Source organism: Salminus brasiliensis, chromosome 18, assembly GCF_030463535.1.
Source record: "Salminus brasiliensis chromosome 18, fSalBra1.hap2, whole genome shotgun sequence".
NCBI lineage: Eukaryota > Metazoa > Chordata > Actinopteri > Characiformes > Bryconidae > Salminus > Salminus brasiliensis.
The window spans coordinates 26,473,764-26,494,738 of record NC_132895.1 but is presented as its reverse complement, the minus strand read 5'-3'; the positions used below and the strand labels follow the sequence as shown (position 1 = coordinate 26,494,738).

Genomic DNA, 20,975 nt, shown 5'->3' with positions numbered 1-20,975 from the left:
ATAAGACGCTCAATGTGATTTTGTACGTAACAGCCCGTCTCCCTGAGCTGCTGAAACCTGAGCTAAGGGCAGAGAACCCGTTGTTTTATAGGTTCCTTGACGTCATCGAAATGGCGTCACAATGGCGAGGTGAGTTCTACAGCTTTCCCTTCCACGCCCGAGTTATAAGTTCATTGACTGTATATTACTGTCAGTACACAGTGCTGTAAAAAAAGTATTATTTGCCCCTTCTAGAGGTTCTCTGTCCTTGCATATTCGTAGTGAATTCTTTTAGATCTTCCATCCAAATGTTATATTAGTTTTATTACTGCATTTATTTAAACAGTAAGATTATCCTGAAAAAGACTACTTCTTATACTTGAGTGGCACAGCTGCACCCTGCTGCTTGCCTAATAATATTACTAGTTAATATCATTAATATTGTTATTAATAATATGTTAATAATAATGTAAGTAATTATGTGATTATGTGAACTAATGATATTATTTAAGGAATATTACTGTCACAAAATATATTTGATTTTTTTGTTTTTTTGCTGTGTTTTTGTCTTTGTATCATCAGTTCATGTTAGCTAGCTGACGCATTTTAAAATGAGTGATATTGGCTATATCACAACGCTCATTTTTCTAGCTGGTGATAGAAATGCCCCTTTTACCAGCTAGCATAAATAAAGCCTATGCTAACGTAACTGGTGCCTTAGCTAGTTTAATTAATGACTTTGCTTCTGTATTTTGTTAGCTTATGCAGTTATAAGTGGCTGTAGCCAAAACACATCGCTATGAGTTATTATATTTGTGACACAGATTGGGAATTGCGAAATTATGAAATTGATCATATATCCATTACTCTAAGCTAAAAAAAAAAAACTTAAAGAAACTTAAAATAATAGATTAAAGGCTTTAACTGCTCGCTTTCGGTAAGATACTGGGACATTGGGAAAATGTAGTGCCAGTGTCCTGTAGTTCTCCTGAGCAATCCAGACTTTTTACCACTGTGATTGTAGTGGGGCACAGCAACATTTTACTGAGGCGTGAGTCTAATGACGCCCTTGAGCGGAGCTTCTGAAGGAGCCCTGAAGGGAGGAGTGTAGTTGTACCCAGCGCCTTTAAGCAACACATGAGGCAAATTGCAGTGATAGTAGGACAGAAGTTCACTGTCAGATTTACATGATCTGAAATGCGTACATCATTTTTCGTTTCCATTTAGAGGGTTCTCGCATTCCCGTGACGGCTCCTTTAGAAACTGCGACATATTTAAACTGCAAAGGAACAAACTTTGGAATACTGGCATCATCCACCAGTATATAGCACAAGCATGCACCCACTCATTTGAATGAAATACTAAACTAAATACTGTTTACAGCTGTTTTTTAATGTTTGCACCAGTATTTAGCTTGAGCTGGAAGCTACAAGACACTGCTAAATACAAACAGCATGAGGGAAGCAAAAGCTTTAGCGTTAGGACGAATCTCAGGGCCTGTGTTTTTCAGATGACCTAAAACTGTTAAACTATTAAACACTCATTGTTTGTAGAATATTTTATTTAAAACATTAAAATATGGTTTTATTTTTCTTTTGTCAAAAAGTAGACATTCAAAGCCTCTGCGTTGTCTGATTTGTTTCCTTCCTTCTATTTTACATGAAGTGGTTCAGCCTGCTCACAAAACAGGTGAGAAATGTTCTGACAAGCTGTGCGCTGCGAGTTGGGAGAACAGCATGGTGTTGCATTTAAAAGAAAAAACTGATTACCAAAAACAAAGAAAACCAAGACAGGAGAGTAAAAGAATAGGTATGTGACCCAGTATTTCATAAAGAAATGTGGGTGTAGTCTGAGTTGTGGAAATGAACCTGTTAGCTTAGTTTATTGTGAAATTACTACTAACACTACTTATTTAATATCACAAAAAAAAAAAAATGATTTCACAGTTTGCAATTTACTCATGCAGGCAAAAGACATCCATATTAAAGCAGTTGTCCCTGCTTCTGCCCTGTGCCAGGACAGGCAGAAGCAGCTTCAGGCTAAGCTGTCCTGTCTACTCATCCCCATATCAGTTACCCTCGCAGGTCTTTATGATCCAGTTGTAGGCATGAGGTAAACTCAGGTTATGAAGCTAAATCTTTTGAATCTTTCTACTGATGAAGGCTGTGAAGGGGGATTTTAATATTCGCTTTAAGAAGACTCAGGACCCACTTAGAACTGGGCTCTATTACAATTTATTTTAGATGCCCTAGACTTTCCTCAAGATGTTATAGGACTCACTCACAAATGCTACCATATAATACGCTGATTGTGTTCCAACCTTGACAGTGTTGTACCAATTAAGATCAAACCAATTATGAAGAAAGTACACCATAGTATAATGGCCATATACTTAGTCTAAACCAGATTACTCGTAGCTACAAACATCAGTGGCAACAGTTAGAATCTGTATGGCTTGAATGGCATCAAAGTCATGCGGAAAACAAAAAAGCCTTAATTAAAGCCAAATAATCTCACCAATAGACAATAAAAACAATGCTATATTCCTCTATAATACTGTCATACCATACTGGTAGAAGCAGACACACTGGTAGACTGTAGGGACTTTATTAGGGCTGCGGCAAAACTTACGGTCAGGCCATGCAGGGATCAAAACACAGGCAGGTACATCATAGGCAAAGCCATTATCCAAATCACAAAACAAGCGGCATATCAAAAACCAAGAACCATCACAAGCAGAAGTTAGGATATTGTCACAGTGAATACCAAACGGAGCTCTCCAAACAGAGGTGCTTTTAAGGAGTAGTAATCAGTGCCCTAATGAACAGCACCTGTGTGCTTGGAGTTGAGTTACAGGTTAGGGGCAGAGCTTAGCCCTTGCTCATTGAGCACCATTGCCCCATTGAGGCCAGAGGGAGACATTACAACGGTGCCAAACACCACCAGTCACAAAACAACTAACTCAGCTAAAATTAGTAGTAATGATTAAACAATCGTTTTTATTGGTAAAATAGAAAATATTCAACTAGAAATTCATAGTCAGTCCCTAACCACAACAGTTGATGAATAGTGCCCCAGCTTTAATGCACTTGGTTAGCATAATTAGCTTGTCAAATTCTAGTAAACTTGTCTCTTAGCATTGGCTACATACCTAAATCTCTTAAATCAGCAATTATCAAACCCATAACTATAATTACAATAATTACAAAATATGTCATATGACTAGGATTTCTAAATTGTGTCAAATTCCAGGAATTTTGTATTGATTTCATGTCAACGCTTGTTTCTACAGTCACTACACGTTCTGTGTCTGGATTCTTACAATATTAAACAAGTCTCTTTGTCTATATGTCTAACATAAAAAAACGGTGATTTTTAAATATAATTTTTTATTGGCATGAATAACATGTTGTGTAATATGGTAATGTACATTGTCATGTCATAGAAGTTGCTTTTTCATTTATTTTACTTTTTATTTTATTACACGATGTGAAATGAAATGCACTTATTTGGTCATATAGTCTATTTTTTCATCTTGGTAAATGAGTGAATGTTTATGATTTAATGTTGATAAACACACTTGTATGCTTTAAGAGGTATTTAACCCCTTCACAGCCTCACACATACAAATTGTTGTGCGTAGCATGACGGATGCGTAAAACATTGTCACAATACTAGTAATCACATTAAGATGAACCATCATGTTTCTGTGATTCTGAAACAGTATTCCCTTGACATCCATTCATGCTTGGTTACCACCCATATTTATTCCTTTGAATGACTACCATGGAACTGACTGGTTAACAGTGGTAACACTGCTGCTTAGTAACAACAATATTAAATAGTTTTAGACCATTTTATATGTGAAAAACGTGTGACCGTATGTGAAAATACATACCAACACGTGAACATGTTTTCAGATAACAACAGAAATGTTGTTATGATCACGTGGTTAAAAAAATCACACGTGTTTTTTTTTTGTACGGGTAGAGTACTGTTTAAGTGATAAGTACGTTCCTTATTATAAAATAGTTTTCTTCTATCTAAACCCATCCACGGCAGTAAAGTTTTCTCTATTAGAGGCCCTCTAGTGTTTCCTCCTTTTCATGTCACGCAGTGTCTCTGTCCGCTTCTCTAACTGCGCATGCCCAGCACAGGAATAATCTTGTAATGGCTGCCAGATGGTGTGAGGGAGAACCGATATTCCGTTGTCTTCTACCGAAACTTTGGTCATATTAGGCCGATTGCGTCTCACAACGGATTTAAAAAATGATCGATATTCGAGCAGAGGAGTTTAACAAGACCAGAGTGAACACCGTGAAGTGAAGTATAACTATGTAAGTGTGTATATGGACAGTTAGAGGGGGCGTTTTCGTGATGTGTCTGCCTTTAACAGCGCCAACGCTAGCTAACTGCTAACGGTAACCGGGCTCGGAATAATAACTTCGCGCTAGCTAGCACTAGCTATGCCGAGTATGGCGACTGATTCTGCTCCCCCAGCTGCATGGCCCCAAATAGTGTACAACTGTTGACTTATTATTATTGTGTTTGCTAAACTTAACGTTAGTATGTGCTTAGCTGTTGTTTAGTTAGCGATTTGCGTCGTTTGCTTTCAAGGCTAATAGCTACATGTTAAAAAAAAAAAGTGGCCAGTTGGTCGCCCACGCCGTTTCTTCCGTGCTGTTTTATTTTTCCATTCAATTTGCGATGGCTAGGAAATGGAGGAGCGCTGACTCGACGGGGTTACTGCAGTTCATGATTTTCGGTCGCATTAACACTTGGCTGGATTAACTGTGTGGCAATAATTTCGAAATGTTAAGACGGGGAAGTGTGAACAACCTTAAGGCTTTTTGGTACACACTTGTTAGATCCGTGTCTTGCACCTTTTTGGAGGATGGTTCCCCTCTTTCTCGTTCTCTCTCTCTTTCTCTCTCTATTTATCTGTCTATTTTAAAAGCCAGGATATTATGTTAACTAGCTACCATATAACCTGTTATTCAGTTTGCGGTTCAGGCTTTGTCGTAGGAGAAAGTGAAAGTCAAACAAGTGCGATGGTTTTAGTTTGGATAATTATGGTTTGGTTGTCTGATAGTGACTCTACTTTGAATATTTTAACGATAGTAGTAATATTTTGGAATGTAGAATTATTAATTTTAGTTTTATTCTTTACGTCGTAGATATTCAGATCCGTTACTTGCTCGGATAGTTAATGTAGCTAATACTTTTTTTTTTTTTTTTTTACCTTGGTTAGATTTATTTTTTTATAGTGAAATACACAGGGGAATGAAGTTGACTGGGTTTGACAACTTCAGGACAACTTGTTTTTCTTTTCCTTGTGTACATCTGACTAAATTGTTTGCTTTGATCTCTCTCATATGTGTGTGAACTTGTCTCCATATCTGAATGATCTATCTGGTTATTTTCGAGTGTTATGCACAGTTACAAACCATGCTAGTAGGGTTTTTTTTCCCTCTTCTCTCTCTCAAAATTAATGAGGGTTTTTCTATATTTATGCTTTGTTTTTCATTTGATACACTGTGTGTGTGTTTATTAATTTATTAATTAAATGTCTCATCTAGAGCTTTGTCTTTCATTTGCAGTCTTACATTAGCCTTCATCTTAAAGTTTTTAGCCTTAATTAAAGCTAATGCTGCAGGTCTTCTAGTCCTGTTCAATCCTCTCTTTCTGTTCCCACAAGCTGGTGTTGAGGGCAGCCTGTGGCCATGGCTATGAGGGCACGGCTGGAGGCAGTGCTGAACGTGGGCCTGCGTGTGCCCAGCATCATGCTTCTGGAGGTGCTGTACCGCTGGGATGTCAGCTCTTTCTTCCAGAAAATCCAGAGAAGCAGCCTCAACAACAACCCTCTCTTCCAGTACAAGTACCTGGCCCTTTACCTGCACTATGTGGGTAAGTAGTGAGAAAATTGCTTTAAAAGGAGCTTGGTCTGACTCATTATTTTTAAAGCTTGTTGGGTGCAATCAAAAGAAAGATGCATTAAAAGTTGAATGTGGTGAAGAAACTAGAAACTGAATTTGTTTATTCACTTAGTTATTTAACATACAGTTCTGTAGGCATCTATAGCATACAATATAAAAATACTCACATGGAATAAAATTCTCTTGATCAAAGTTGTGATGAAACTAAAATGATTTGCCTAATGTTCTCCTGACCATTAGTGTTTTAACCGCTGATGAAATACCTTATTACATTGTTGTGAAATTACAGTTGTAATGTGTGCCCTGATGGTTGAATGGCAATTTGGTTTTGGTATTGTTGGTTAGACCACTGACTGTGGTATTTTCTCTGTGTGTTTACTTTCCTGTTTGGTAGTAGTGAGCATGTGCAGATGTTTGGTAGTTCGCCTCCCTTACCAGGCCAGTGAAAATGGAATGCAATGTGATGTGTTTTTAAATGATAGAAATAAAGAAATCTATTGTGCATTACACTAGCAGCATATTGTAATTAAGCCTATAGCTGTGTTTTCAGGGAGATTTGGATTTCTGTTTTTCAGAGATTTTTATTTTTCTATGACTGATGGACTGTGTTTTTGCTTTCCTTTTACTTCTCAAGGTTGTGCAAGTTAGCAAAGTATTCATAATGGCTTCTATTGCATTGCTCTGTGTGTGCATTAATGTGCTGACTATGTCTGCAAGTGATTGCTGTCATTATTAGGGAAGTAGAACATTGGTTTGCCATGTTTTTACATTATTTAAGTTGAGTGATTCATTCTCAAAAATGTTTTTAATTCCTCAAAGCTCCCATACCGACCACAATAGAGGAGATGGCAATATTAACACTCACATTGGTGTGAAAGGGTGTTCCTATACCTGCACTCAAAAACCATTGTAGGGCTTAACAATACAATGTATAATGTAACAGTACAGTATCATATATGCAGTTATGTCATGGTTTGCAATCTAATAAATAACTACAGTGTTTTACAGTCTTAAGAAACAAAAGCAAAGAATACTGAGAACAGAACAGTCCATTTGAAACAAGCTATGTCAGTTTGTAAGACATTTTACCCTACAGTATTAGTGTTTAGGAGACACAGGCTCTTTGTTGAAGCGGAATCATAAAACACTCATCATTGTGTTGATGGTGTGGAAAAAGTATGGTCCTAATTGAGTGCTAAAATGTGATTTTTAAAAAGATCACATTCATTTTTTACACTCGTTTTTCAATATACTGCATGACCCATTCTAATAACCATATGTGACCCCACCCAAAAAATTAAATTGAGCAGTGCCAGCTTAGTGTTTTAGTCAGGGGACACCAATGACAATACAATGATTGGGGGGGGAGTCACTGAATAAAGGCCATTCTGCGGGTAGTAAACGTGTACATAAACATTAAGTAACTTTGCATGTCTATAGTTTTCCTCTGCTTTTCATAGCTGTGTCCCTACCTGTCCTGTCCTTAGAAGTCTGACTTTGTAGTCCTAAAGCTTGTTGCCTTTTGAATGTCAGCAGAGACAGGCCACATGAAGGAGTGAAGCATCTATTACATAAGTATCTGCTGAGTCTGGGAAGGTGAATCTCCAGCTGCTGTTGCAGGTTTTGGCACACTGGCATAGTATCTTGATACTGTCTTGATTTTTATCAATCCTAAATCACATGTTTCAGGTCCCACTAGGAATCTGCTAGTTAAATGCATGTCTTGCCTGTTCAGTACTGAAACCAGTTCTCATTTGTACAAACCAATACATTAGTTTTATGCTAATAAACCTGTGTTGCTTTAAGCAAAAGCATGTCGGTGCTCCACATTGAGTTTGTCTATTTCCTGTTCTGAGTGTGTACTTCCTCATGAGAACAGGATGTCACTAAAATTAGTTTTAAAAAAAAGTTTAACTGAAATGATATGCTAGTCTGCAATTATGTATGAGAAAAAACAAAACACATCATCATGTAAATCTAACAACTTACAACTTGGCAATTGATGACAGGGTTGTGGCTTCAATACCCAGGTTTGGCATGCTCCCGCTGTTGGGTCCTTGAGCAATGCCCTTAACCCTTGCTGCTCCCTGGGTGCCACAGCGATGGCTACCCACTGTTCTCTGCGTAAACAAACTGCATGGAGGGGTTAAAGGCAGTGGCAAAATTCTGTCTCTGTCGAACACAAATGGTGAATATGGTTGTCTTGGTCTTGATTTTGTAAATTACTGTTTTTCCTCTAATAGTGCATACTGTATGCTTTCTGTTCACTGTGATGCTTTGGTACGAACACACATGTCGATACACCTCTAGCTATTACTGTATTTCTCCCTGAAAAGAACCAGCATTTCTGGCTTTTGGCACTTAAACTGCTAAATACAGACCATGTGGACATCTTGGTCCCTGCTTTGTCTCTTTCAGTTTCTGACAGAATTTTGCTGTTGATTAGTCTTTTTAAGGATTTGGCTTATAACAGCAAGATCATTGTTACTTCGGTTTAAAGTTGGTCAACAATGTGTTATGTGGGCTTTATGTAGTAATTTGTCAGACGTTTTAACTTACCTGCATGGATCTGGCAGCGTTTTTCATGTCTATAGTAGTCAAGTTTCACCTTCAGTAGCATTTCACTTTGCCTCCGGTTTCCCTGAGAAGCTTGTTCTCATTTGCAAACATTGGCTCAAGGGTGGATTTCACCGGACATGATTACTGTATTAGCTGTTTCACTTGAGTAAACATGATCATGTCTTGCTCTCTTTAAGTGAATAGTAACTCCTTTCCTTTAAACCATTCAAACTGCTTCACAGCCAGATTAGTTGTGCTTGGACTTTTTAAAACATTTGTGGAGCCTTGGATGTTGAACCTGGAATTTTAATGGAAATTCCTCAGTGTTATTAAAGTTATTCTTTAATAACTTAATTCTTATAGATCCAAAAATTTGAGAAGACCATAATTAACTTTTTATTCTAGGTAACATTTTATTTTCTGCAAACACTCTTGTTAGGATGCCTTTAATATATACCATGTCTAACACTTCTAGGTTTTAATGACCATCACTATGTTGCTGTTGCTTTCCTTTCTCCCTAGGCTATATCCTCAGCCTGGTGCTGCTGACTCTGCCACGGCAGCACCTGGTGCGCCTTTACCTATATGTACTCACTGCTCTTCTGCTCTTTGCTGGACACCAGCTCTCCAGGTATGTATACAGCCCTGAAGGCCCTTAATACACTTACTCCAAGGTCCACTTTTTGATTTCCTGCTCATATATCTGTGGTAGATATACTAATCATCCCTCCTTCAAACTGCTTTGATAAGGTTTGGGTAAATCTTTGATAAGATTTAAAGTTTGTGCACATTATGCCAAATGTTTCTGTCAACACTTTTAGGGATTATGTTCGTAGCGAGCTGGACTCTGGCTATGAAGGACCTCTGTACTTGGATCCGCTCTCCATGAATCGCTTCTCCACAGCCCTTATTGGTAAGCACGGCTCATTCTAGGTCTCCAAACCTCCTTTTGGTTTCATATCCAGCTCAAATTTAACACAACCTATTTAGCAAATCAAGGACGTCTAAAGGTGGTAATTAGTTAGAGGGTGATTAGGGTTGGACCTAAAGTCTGTGAATTTGGCTCTCCAGGAGCAGCGTTGGATACTGCTGATCTAGTTTATGTTGCCCCTCATGCTCCAAATAAACCCAACAGCACAGCCTCCCTTTATTTATATGTCGCTGTTTTGTTGCCTGTATAGTGGCATTTCTTGTGCTCTTTTTTTTTTTTTTTTTTTTTTGGGTTTGCCATGGATGGGTTTCAAATGACAGAAGTTCAGTTCCCACCCCTAGCTAAAAAGAGGGTTGAATGCTGATCCAAAAACCCCGAAAAGAAAGGAACTAGATATCAATGGCCTTATATTCACGCTGAAAAGGGGGGCTAAACGTAATGAGCTGTCTGGGAACAAGGTGGAGATCTCTCCTCCACTTTCATGGGAAACTGAATGTCAGTAATGTCTACTATATGGTTGTTTTGTTAAGTCTGTAGGCCAAGGAAAGTCATGCTAACCTTTTGTATTTAAGTTGGTAAAACAAATGTTTGTAAGCTGAGCAGTTTTTAACATTAAAACAGATGAGAAATTTGTCGAAGTGCAGATTTTAAGAGTCTTACTGCTGTGCTTTTTTTTGCCCCTGCATTCATTTAATTCATAACTGTTGTAGGTTTAAGGTTATTTTTTACCAGGGGCACATATCCATTTTTCTTCAGAATGATTAAGAGCAGTAATTAAGTGATGAACTGTGATTGCAGAGAGACTGCCTTCACAAATCTTTTTAAAATGTAATTCAAATTCAAAGTCATTTGTGGCCTTAAAGCCCCATGTTATTTTAGATTGTTGGACTTGGTGGGTGTTGCAATGGATTGTGTTGCTGCTGTTTTTATTCTAAACGTCCAGAAGCACATCTTGCTCTACTTGTGTCTTCAGGCGCTTGGCTAGGTGCGCTTCTGCTTTGTTAGCACGAAAACCTTCTGCAATCCTCATCTAAAGAGTTGAGTTGGTCTTCAGCATAGACTTGAATATGAAAAGGATCTTCATATGAAAAGGCTCTTTCCCCTGCTGAAGCTTTATTTGGAGAGCTTTACTTAGCTTGGCAGTGTTCTGAAAATGTAGAAAAGCTGTCCTAGTAATATTAGCTATATGTTGGTCAAATGATCGATCTGAATCAATTTTGACCCCAAGATTTTAGCAAATTGCAGAGAGATCAGACAGATTTAACATCTAGTCTATTTTTTTTCTTGCGGCTTTGGACCCAAAAGGAGAATCTGTGTTGTAACTTCCTCCTTCTAAACAGTGATGTGACCTCCAGCATTTCACATCTTTTACACGGTCCTCTATTTTCTTTAATCTAGATTTGCCATCAGGTTTGGCTGATAAATACAGCTGTGTATCATCTGCACAACAATGAAAGTTAAAAGTTTGTTATAACTATGCCCTGTGGCAACATGTATAATGTAAATAACAGCTGTCCTAAAATATGTTCCTTGCACAGGATACGCAAACTGTGTTGTACAGTGTGTGCCAAAAAAAAACAACACTCACATGAGTCTCAATATACACATTTACCCTGCTCATAGATGGCTTTCTCAGTTCATAGAGTCTACTATAAACAATTGGATTAACCTCACCAGTGTTTTAACAACTGAGGTTGACTAGAGCACAAGTTAAAAGGGTTGTAGTGACCAATAATCTATATCATTGAATGGGGTGAAATTATGTCTGTCTGCTCGCAGCTTAATATGCACAGGTGATGATTCCAGTTCCTCGTAACTTCAGAGAAACAGTCCAACTCTAATGTGTCCATGAAAAGTACACCGTTCCTTGAGGTTATAATAAAGCAGGGGAAAACAACTACTCTGCTTTCAGTGACCAATTAGCCTGTAGAAGTAAAGAAATTAAGCATGGTGCCAATGGATTCATGTTTACGCTCCAGGGTGTTCTATTCTATTTGTAATACTTGTTTGCAGGGACTAGACAGGCTGTGTACTTTTGCACATGTCAGCAATGGGTTTAAGAGTGATGGGGTGTGGCAAGTTGCCTGTATGATTATCATTATTACTCTTGTCTGTAGAAAAAGGCATATCAAAAGTGAATGTCAAATGTACATCAACTTAATTTACATTTCTGACTATATCAAGTGGTATGTTCTAGGCTGGAAGATGATTGAAGTAAAATGACTTGTATACTCCTAGTGTGTATATGTAACGTGAATACACACACTCATGCATTACTGACCACGTAAAGCCTATTATGGGTGTCATTTTTAAAGGTATGTTACAGAATGTTCTACAAAGGTGTGTGTGTGTGTGTGTGTGTGTGTGTGTGTGTGTGTGTGTGTGTGTGTGTGTGTGTGAGAGAGAGATTTCAACAACCATTTTACAACCTTAAGATTTACCCTCAGATTGAGCACCAGTGAGTTAAGGGAGTATGTTCTTTCTCCAGGTCAGCTGGTGGTATGTACGCTGTGCTCATGTGTGATGCAGACCAAGCAGATTTGGCTGTTCTCTGCTCATCTACTCCCCCTCGTGGCCAGGCTCTGCCTGGTCCCCCTGGAGACCATTGTCTTCATCAACCGCTTTGCCATGATCTTTACTGGCCTTGAAGTACTCTACTTCTTGGCCTGTAACCTGCTGGTGCCCTACAACCTGGCCAAAACTGCTTACAGAGAACTAGCACAGGTACTGCTTAAAACAGTTACTTGAGGCTACATAGGCTTTACTATAAAGTTGTCTTGTTTGTACAGTTTATAGTTCTTCAATTCAAGACCATTACAAGCATGCCTTTTTTATACAAACCATTATTATACCCCCCCCCCCCCCCCTCTCTCTATCTCTCTCTTTCTGTCTATCACCAGGTTGTGGAGGTATATGGGCTGCTGGCTCTGGGGATGTCACTGTGGAATCAGTTGGTTCTGCCTGTGCTCTTTATGTGCTTCTGGCTGGTGCTGTTTGCCTTGCAGATCTACACCTACTTCAGCACTCGAGACCAGCCACCTTCACGCGAGAGACTACTCTTCCTCTTTCTCACCAGGTCTGAAACCATCCAAATTCACTTGCCTTTTAAATTTCAAAGAAGCGAACATGAACACCTTGGTTTCGAGTCCTACCAAATGACTGATTTGCTGTTTAGCATGGGTAATTTGAGATACTTTGTAGTTTTACAGTGAATGCTATAAAAAACTGTATTGAAATATTATTGGATTATGTTAGCCTATAGCTATGCATATGTTTTGTGTTTTCAGCATTGCAGAATGCTGTTGTACTCCATACTCTCTGCTGGGGCTGGTCTTCACTGTATCATTTGTGGCGCTGGGCGTCCTCACTCTCTGCAAGTTCTACCTACAAGGCTATCGAGCCTTTATGAATGACAATTCCATGCACAGGTAAGCTTGTCCTAATGTGATGCTAAAGTCATTTTATTACTTTATTAAATTACAACAAAAGTAATGCGTATGATCTTGCTACAAAGACAATTTTCTTCAGGTTTATTTTTTTCTTCCACTCACTCTCTCAGGGGGATGACAGAAGGGATTACTCTGCTGATTCTGTCTGTCCAGACTGGACTGATTGAACTCCAGGTCATCCACCGGGCCTTCCTCCTCAGCATCATCCTCTTCATTGTGGTGGCCTCTATTCTGCAGTCCATGCTGGAGATTGCTGACCCTATAGTGCTGGCACTGGGGGCCTCTAGAGACAAGTATTTATCGTTTCCTGCACAGTTGCCTTTGCTCTCACAGAAGCACTTACTTTGCAGCGTTTCTCCTTTATTCAGCATATATCACATCATTTTTTTCCTATATTCTTTTTTTATACTGCTTCATAGTATATATTAATTATTTCTCTTTCATTGATTTTATTCACAAAAAAGACCTTATGTAATCATGGTACATTAGGTTTGAAAAAACTGAATGGTGCAAAAAATGAAAAACATAAAAACTTATAAACTTAAATAAAGTTGAAGGTTTAATGTTTGTGGTGAGACAAGAAAATGTCATGTCTGTCTTGGACATTATAACCTGTTTTCAAATATTTTTACACATTATTTTTTTAGGAGCCTATGGAAGCACTTCAGAGCAGTCAGCCTTTGTCTGTTCCTCTTGGTCTTCCCTGCTTACATGTCCTATATGATCTGCCAATTCTTCCACATGGACTTCTGGTTGCTCATCATTATCTCCTCCAGCATTCTTACTTCGCTGCAGGTGCTTTTAGATCTTAAGATGTTTTATTTAAATTTGTATACTATTTTAATTGTAATATTCCACTAGGTGCCTGTAGTACTTAAATGTAAATGGGAGAAACTATATTTAAAAAACACTCAACTGTAATAGAAACTAATGCTGGAATGGAAATTCTCACACACTCCCATCCTCTGCTGAATCTCTGCGCTTTCCTCGACAGGTCCTGGGCACACTGTTGATTTATGTGCTCTTTATGGTGGAAGAGTTCCGCAAGGCTCCTGTGGAGAACATGGATGAAGTGATTTATTATGTAAATGGAACCTACCGGCTGCTTGAGTTCTTGGTGGCACTGTGTGTGGTGGCTTATGGCGTGTCTGAGACGCTCTTCGGGGAGTGGACTGTGATGGGCTCCACCATCATTCTGGTGCACGCCTACTATAATGTGTGGCTACGGGCGCAGCTTGGCTGGCAGAGCTTCTTGCTCCGCCGAGACGCTGTGCACAAAATCCAGAGCATGCCCACGGCCTCTGCCCTGCAGCTCCACCAGCACAATGACATCTGTTCCATTTGCTATCAGGTGTGTATGTGTCAGTGTTAAACTGGACATGCATGATGTTGCAGTTAATCAGGCGTTTGTCCATGTCTTCAATACTTTAATCTTATTTTTCTTGCTTTGCACCTTGTGTGTGTCTAGGACATGAAGTCAGCGGTCATCACACCCTGCGGTCACTTCTTCCACGCTGGCTGTTTGAAGAAGTGGCTCTATGTGCAGGAGACCTGCCCGCTTTGCCACAGTCAGCTAAAGAGCCAATCGCAGAGTGCAAACACTCCTGCTCCATCTGCCCTTGATACCCCACCCGCTAATCAAAATCCTCCAGAGACTGAACAGGGAGAGTCACCAGGTGCGTCAGTCACAGAGGAGGGCGCTCAAGCTGAGAAGATGTCCCCAGAATTTGAAACCCAGGCAAGTCAAAATTCAGCAGAGCCTATGCTTAAAGATCGGTCACTGGAGAAGTTCCCAGAAGAATCAGAAGAATGTGACTTATCAGTGGTTAACAGAAATGATGAAGGCCAGACTGAAGACATGAATGGTGAAGCCCTGCACTCCAGTGTCCCTACTTGAGTAGATATGTGCTCAACAGTCTCCTTAGTGGTGACTGTTTGGACTTGACAGTTACACTGTAATGCTGCCAGTGTTGAGAAATCTTTATATTTGATGCTAATGGTTGAACTGAACACACAGAACTTATAGCACCCATTTCATATGATCTATCGAAATCGCAGCTGTTTCAGAGAAATCCACAGATTTAGCTTTGAGTGCTATAGATTTCTGAGCTTTAATGCCATCCAGTTGTGATTTTGTAGATAATCTCTGGTGGGTGTTTAATTTCTATAAACAAAAAAATTATGTCCCTAAATTTCCACTGCACTACAAATGAGCCATTCATTTCAAGACTTGCATGTTGAATGTTTTGAAACAAAAAGCACATTACTTTTTGCTGAAGTCTTTCCTTAAATGGGTAATCTTTCCTGAAGCAAGTCATATCAGCTCAGTAATTCAACCCTTTTTGGTACAGATTTCAACAGTTACACAAAATGGCTAGAAATAAAGCAAAGCATTGTAGACTTGGAGAGTACTGCAGAATCTTGGGAAATAATAATGCCTCTTTTTTAGCTTTTGAGCCAACATACCTTCTTTCATGTTTACTGTAAGGAGCTCTTTCACAGCCTTTGTGCTTCATGTTTATCATCCATGTGACGAGTTCTTATTGGGAAGTGAAGTACTTTTACAGGTACTTGTGTAGTTTTGTGCATTTATTTAAAAACCATCAAGATGATGCATCTGGATTTGCTTCAAGCGCTAAAATCCTGAATGAGAATCTACTGTCATTGAATGTGGGTTGTTGTACAGTTTTGTGTGTGGGTGATTGTTTTTTTAATTAAATAAACAATATATGCATTAACATTTAGACAATCAGTAGAAGTAGAAAGGGGTGGAGAAATGCAACCAGTGAAATTGCCTCCTGAAGATGTCTTGCTTAAGACCAGTTACACTGGCTCTTTCATTTGAGTGTCCAAATTTCAGTGACCAAAAAGGACAAGTTATGACCACTTCAACCATGCTTCTGTGTGGGTTGTTATTTTTTTTTCCCCCTTTTTGTTTTTTGTTTCCCCCCTACCAATATCTAACTATTTATCAAATTTGTCATCATACAAATGTGTGTAGCCTGATGACATGCCTTTCTGCTTTTGCATGGTCATTTAAATTAACACGAAGTCAAAAGTGTAAGATTCCTTATCCAGCACAATCTCTCTCTCTCTGTCTCTCTCTCTCTGTCTGTCTGTCTGTCTGTCTGTCTGTCTGTGTGTGTGTGTACATTGCTACTTGTATAGTTATCTATGTTCTTTACAATAAGTTTTTGATATGCCAAACAGTGTTTAAAGCAGTATCGACCATAATGATGTGGCCTTTGGCTTGTGGGAACACTTTGGTGACCTTTTATTGGTAGAAGTGGGATTGAGCCTAAAGACATTGAATTGAGTTATACTGCTCCAGTAGAAACTTGACAGTATTAAAGTATTTTGAACTTTGGCATGTTTGTGTAAATGAATACATATAACAATGTATGACTAAACATAAATGCCAATTACATCTGATTGTTTTGCACATTTTTTTTTCAAAGGTAAATAAAATGGAAAAGTATAGCATTTCTTTGCTTTTTCTTTCTTTTTTCCTTTTATAGTATACTCTCAGTAACCTAAATCAGTCGACTTTTTATTTTACTTATTTTTATTTGTTACTTTTTTTTTCTTTACCTACATTGAGTGTGAAGTAGGTCAGCAAATTGTTTTGCCTTTTTTCTTTTCTTTTTTTTTTTTCCATAAAGAAAAATGTAATGCATTTCCAATGCTAAATGTCAGAAATAAATTGTTCATTGCTTAATCTGAGATGGGGACTGAGACGTATAGATCTATACGGATATACTGTTAATGGGCCATGGTGTATGGAAATGTTGAAGAGAATATTAATTTGACAAATTCTTAGTTGTGCAAACAACTGTAAGAATCTTCTGTTCAAAAACATCAGATAAATATGAATGGATAATCAATAAATGTGTTGGTTGAGCTTTTTCTTAAGCTCTCCTGGAAACCCAGTATTTACAGGTACAGTTCCCATTCATGACCTAGTATATCTAGTCCTGTGAAGTAAATCTGGTGAGCTGCTGATGAAACTAAACAAATCACAGGGAGAACATAAACCAAAACAGTGGTTGGAATTCACAGAGCAACAAAATCTGTGGTGTTCCAACTATATTCCTCTGACCCATTTATAGTAGCTTTGCTCGTTCTTACTCGGGAATAGTGGTGTCTCTATACTTCAAGCGGCCAGTACCGCTTAAAGCACAACAATGGCTCCAGAACCCAGACAAACATGTTTAGTTCAATTAAGGTCAACATTAAAAATACATTTAAAATGGTGTCAATGGGACAGTTACAGTGCTAGGCAAGATCATAAAGTCTTGTCACATTTGTCCAAAAACACCTACATGGCCCTTAAGACATGCAATAATGTTCTGTGGAACATTATGCTATTAGAGCAGGCATAGAATTCTTGGCATCACATATGATTCATATCTATTTGACCAACATAAAGCTAATATTACTAGTTATACCAATCTTCAGAACATTGCCAAACATAAAATTGAAATATTAATACATGCTTTTATTACCTCAAGTGGTGGTAAAATGCTGCAGCCAGGGTCCTTACTAAAACTAGAAAAGTTGACCATATAAATCCTGTTCTATCAGCACTTTATTGTCTTTCAGTTAAATTCTGTATTAACTAAAATTCTTGTATTAACATACAAAGCCCTACATGGCCTCGCTCCTGAGTACCTGCGAGATCTTATTACATATTATGAACCATCAAGAATACTTAGATCTCAGGGTGCTGGCTTCTTAGTAGTTCACAAAATATACTAATACTTTTGATTTGATAACACTAACACAGCATTCCACAGTAAGAACATGGCACCAATAGTCAAAGATGATGGTGGTAGAGTGATGATGTGGAAATGCTGTGCTGTTTCAAGGCCTGCAGTAGTTTACAAAAGAGATTTTTAGCAGACTGAAGCAAGGCTTTTAAAAACACCCTTTATTTTGTACAATCTATCTGACCCTATACTAATTTTTAACAAGATGCCCAGTCCCTGCTGATGAAAAGCCAATGCTGTTGCCAACCCATACAACACTGCTGAGATGCTGTTTGTTGGAGAATGCATCAAGCTTGGCCAAAAAACTATAAGAGTATAGAGTATAAAACCTTCTGGCAAATTCCAAATGTTCTATTGATAACTTTTACTTAATTTGCAGATCAGAAAGTGTTGGCTTGAAAGTGTTGTTGGCTTGTTGGTTTAATTGGTCTTTATTTCTCCTCAGATTCACAGCAGGCAAGTAGGCACAGGTAAGCCTGAGTGCTGTCATTATATAATGGGCAATCAAAATCAGTAGGCTCTCTACATCATTCCTGAATATGTCCAATGACCATATACCAAGCTGTCTAATTGTCTTAACCCTTTTACGCTATGCAATACATTTGTGTAAAATATTTATTGGTAAAATTGTGTTACTGGAGCTTTGTTTAGCAATCTTTAGTTGTTTTAGCAATCATCCAGAAATTGGATGCACAAGTCAACCAGCTAGTTGACATGCCAAGTTAGAGTTATTCTAGGCATGAATTTATTTATTATTAATTATTTATTACGGATCAGTCACTGTGATAAAATAGAATTAGAATATAATCAAAAATGTTCAAATGCATCTAGCAAAAACATCTGTATAAAACTACTGTCTAAAGTCATTTTCATCAATTTAATAGAAATGGAATATAATCTACATTCAAACATCTAGAAAACAAGAGCGCAAATATGCCCCCTGTTTAATTACAATCTCATGCATTTTAGAGTAAATCTATTTAATCGCTGAATATTTCCTTCAACAAAAAATAAGTTAAAGGGTGTAGAACATCATATTTTATCTTTTACTGCATCATGCAGTATACTTTACACACTCTATTCGATGAGGGGAAGAAGGCCAAACAGCCAAAGATGAGCCAGTGGTGTCTCAGTGGTTAAAGCTCTTTGTTACTGTCCACAGGGTTGTGGGTTGAATATCTAGGTCTACTAAACTTCCACTTTTGGGCGATTAAGCAAGACAGCTAGCCTTCTCTGTTGCAGGGGCGCTGCAGCATGGCTGACCCTGGCTTTTTACAAAGTGTGTAAGGCTTTGCACACACGGCAGGTACAAAGTGTCTGTGTGGCAGTGTAATGTGTAATAATGTTCATCATTTAAAATTGTGATGATAGCTCTGTTCAAACAAAATGAACCACTAAAGTCAGGCATCATTCTGTAGTCCTAGTTATGCCAGTATTTGGCACTCCGGGTCTAACCTCGAGAAAGGATGGAATAGACTCCATCACATTTTGTGGTAAATAAATATGTTTATGACCCTATACGTTTTGTTTTCTGAACATTTTCCTATACATCACTGAATCCTGAGTGAATCTAAAAATGAATGTTGGTACATGTAGGCTAATGCTAATGCACACTGAATTGACGTCCTTAGACTGGCATCTGCACAAACCAACACGCTTTGCCAGTGTGGTGGTCGAGTGGTATTACCAAGTTTGAGAAGCAGTTGTTTACCACACTAGTCCATCAACATGACCAGCTTGATCCAACTGGTCAACCACCTTGGTCACACTAATAGACCACCTTTGTCGTGCTGGTCAAGAAAGAAGCTCAACCAGCTTGCTTACCAGTGTTTTTGCCTGGATGAGCAGCTTTGCACCCACTTTAAACCATCAATGACCAGCTTAAATCATCTTGAACCAGTTACCAGCAGAAGCTGGATTTTTACCAGGGGAGTAATGTGGGTTACGATGCAGTTATTACAATGCTTTATTTAATACTCACTGAAACACTTTCCCTTCTTTTCTTGCTTTGAACAGCCCTGCAAGTTGACTTGCACGCAGGCTGTACTGCTCAACATGACCGGACAAAATGTCCTCCTTTAATGCTTTTGTGGTCATCTTTCAATGAGGATGACAAACCACAAAGTGATATGACCGCTGTAGCCTGCCTCTGATTCTTAAACAACCTCTTAATGCAGAGGATCTAGTGTTAGACAGGAGAAAACTGTACACAGACCAAAATGTATAGGGCATGAACATATTTACTTCCCAAAGAATGTGATAGAGGCGATTTTTGAAACCCCCCCATTAATTTCTGCCATTTAAAATCCAGCTTAAACGCAGTCTTCCAAATATGGGCAACAAAATGGTGCTAAATACAAAATGATGACACAACTTCAGTGGTTTATTGGAAGACATATATTACAACTGCTCTGTGTTTAAATACATTTCTAAAGCAATGGCAAAACACAGCCACAGGCTGCAGTGTCAAAGGAAAATAAAGTGAAATGAAGTTTAAAGGAGCACTATGTGATCATTTCTGCCACTAGATGTACTATGCTTTGTATTTAGCCATTCTTCCCTCCTCCTGTTTGTGTCCTCAGCACAGTGTTACAGCTCAAAGAACGCGACCGGTAAACACAGATGAGCACAACAGAGCAGTTAGATAAGGAGGCACTGATTTCTAGCATTTTCTGCCCATATTCACAAATGACAAATGACACATACTATGTCATTCTTATCTAAATAATATTTATTTATTTATTTAGTTATTTATTATTGTTATCTGTTTTAAAGTTTTAAACCATTAAAAAACATATCCACAATAGTGACATTTTAGTTGAAAGTAAAAACATTCTGAACTTCAATAATAAATCAATAATAAATTGCCATGTGTTCACTTACCATAAAATACTTTCACAATGAAGAGAGCACTTACATCCAAAACAAGCTGGTTAGCATGCGCCCAGTAGCTATATAGAGGACCCTCTCAGTCAGGTATCTATTTAGGTGGACATATAGGTTGTTCATAAAACGACAGTGAGGATGGCACTTGATCACTTTTTTGTCTGAAAATAGTGACTAGCTATGTTTATTCACACAACAGAGGTATTAGAAATAAACAAAACAGTATTAGCAAGCTAACCGGGTAATTTGCTATACAGGTTGTGGCAATACAACTATACTTTACTGCGCTGTAACGCAGGTACATTACATTACAAACCCACAGCAAGAAAGGCTGCCTGCTCAACATGAAAAAAGCCAACTCAGCATCACTTTTAATCCTTTCAAGTCAAAGAGCTCTTGCCTCCTTTCAAAAGTCTAGCCAGTGTTTATCCGGGTTTTAGGAGGACTTTGTCGCAGAGGTGGTGCA

At 38.4% G+C, this 20,975-nt stretch overlaps 1 protein-coding gene across 3 annotated transcripts; it reads left to right on the top strand.

Moving 5' to 3' along the window:
* The first annotated feature begins 4,154 nt into the window (after positions 1 to 4,154).
* On the top strand, positions 4,155 to 16,572 carry rnf145b (ring finger protein 145b). Of its 3 annotated transcripts, none has more exons than XM_072661967.1 (11): positions 4,155 to 4,316; positions 5,678 to 5,886; positions 8,997 to 9,105; positions 9,296 to 9,387; positions 11,894 to 12,129; positions 12,306 to 12,481; positions 12,693 to 12,833; positions 12,965 to 13,147; positions 13,502 to 13,649; positions 13,849 to 14,205; positions 14,323 to 16,572. In XM_072661967.1, exons 2-11 carry the CDS (start codon positions 5,703 to 5,705, stop codon positions 14,749 to 14,751), a joined length of 2,055 nt encoding a protein of 684 aa, XP_072518068.1. In that variant the 5' UTR covers positions 4,155 to 4,316; positions 5,678 to 5,702; the 3' UTR covers positions 14,752 to 16,572. The 3 variants fall into 3 exon arrangements, with proteins under 3 accessions (XP_072518068.1, XP_072518070.1, XP_072518069.1); XM_072661969.1 differs by lacking the exons at positions 4,155 to 4,316; positions 5,678 to 5,886 and adding exons at positions 5,919 to 7,535; positions 7,946 to 8,103; XM_072661968.1 differs by lacking the exons at positions 4,155 to 4,316; positions 5,678 to 5,886 and adding an exon at positions 5,919 to 8,103.
* The last annotated feature ends 4,403 nt before the right edge of the window (positions 16,573 to 20,975 follow it).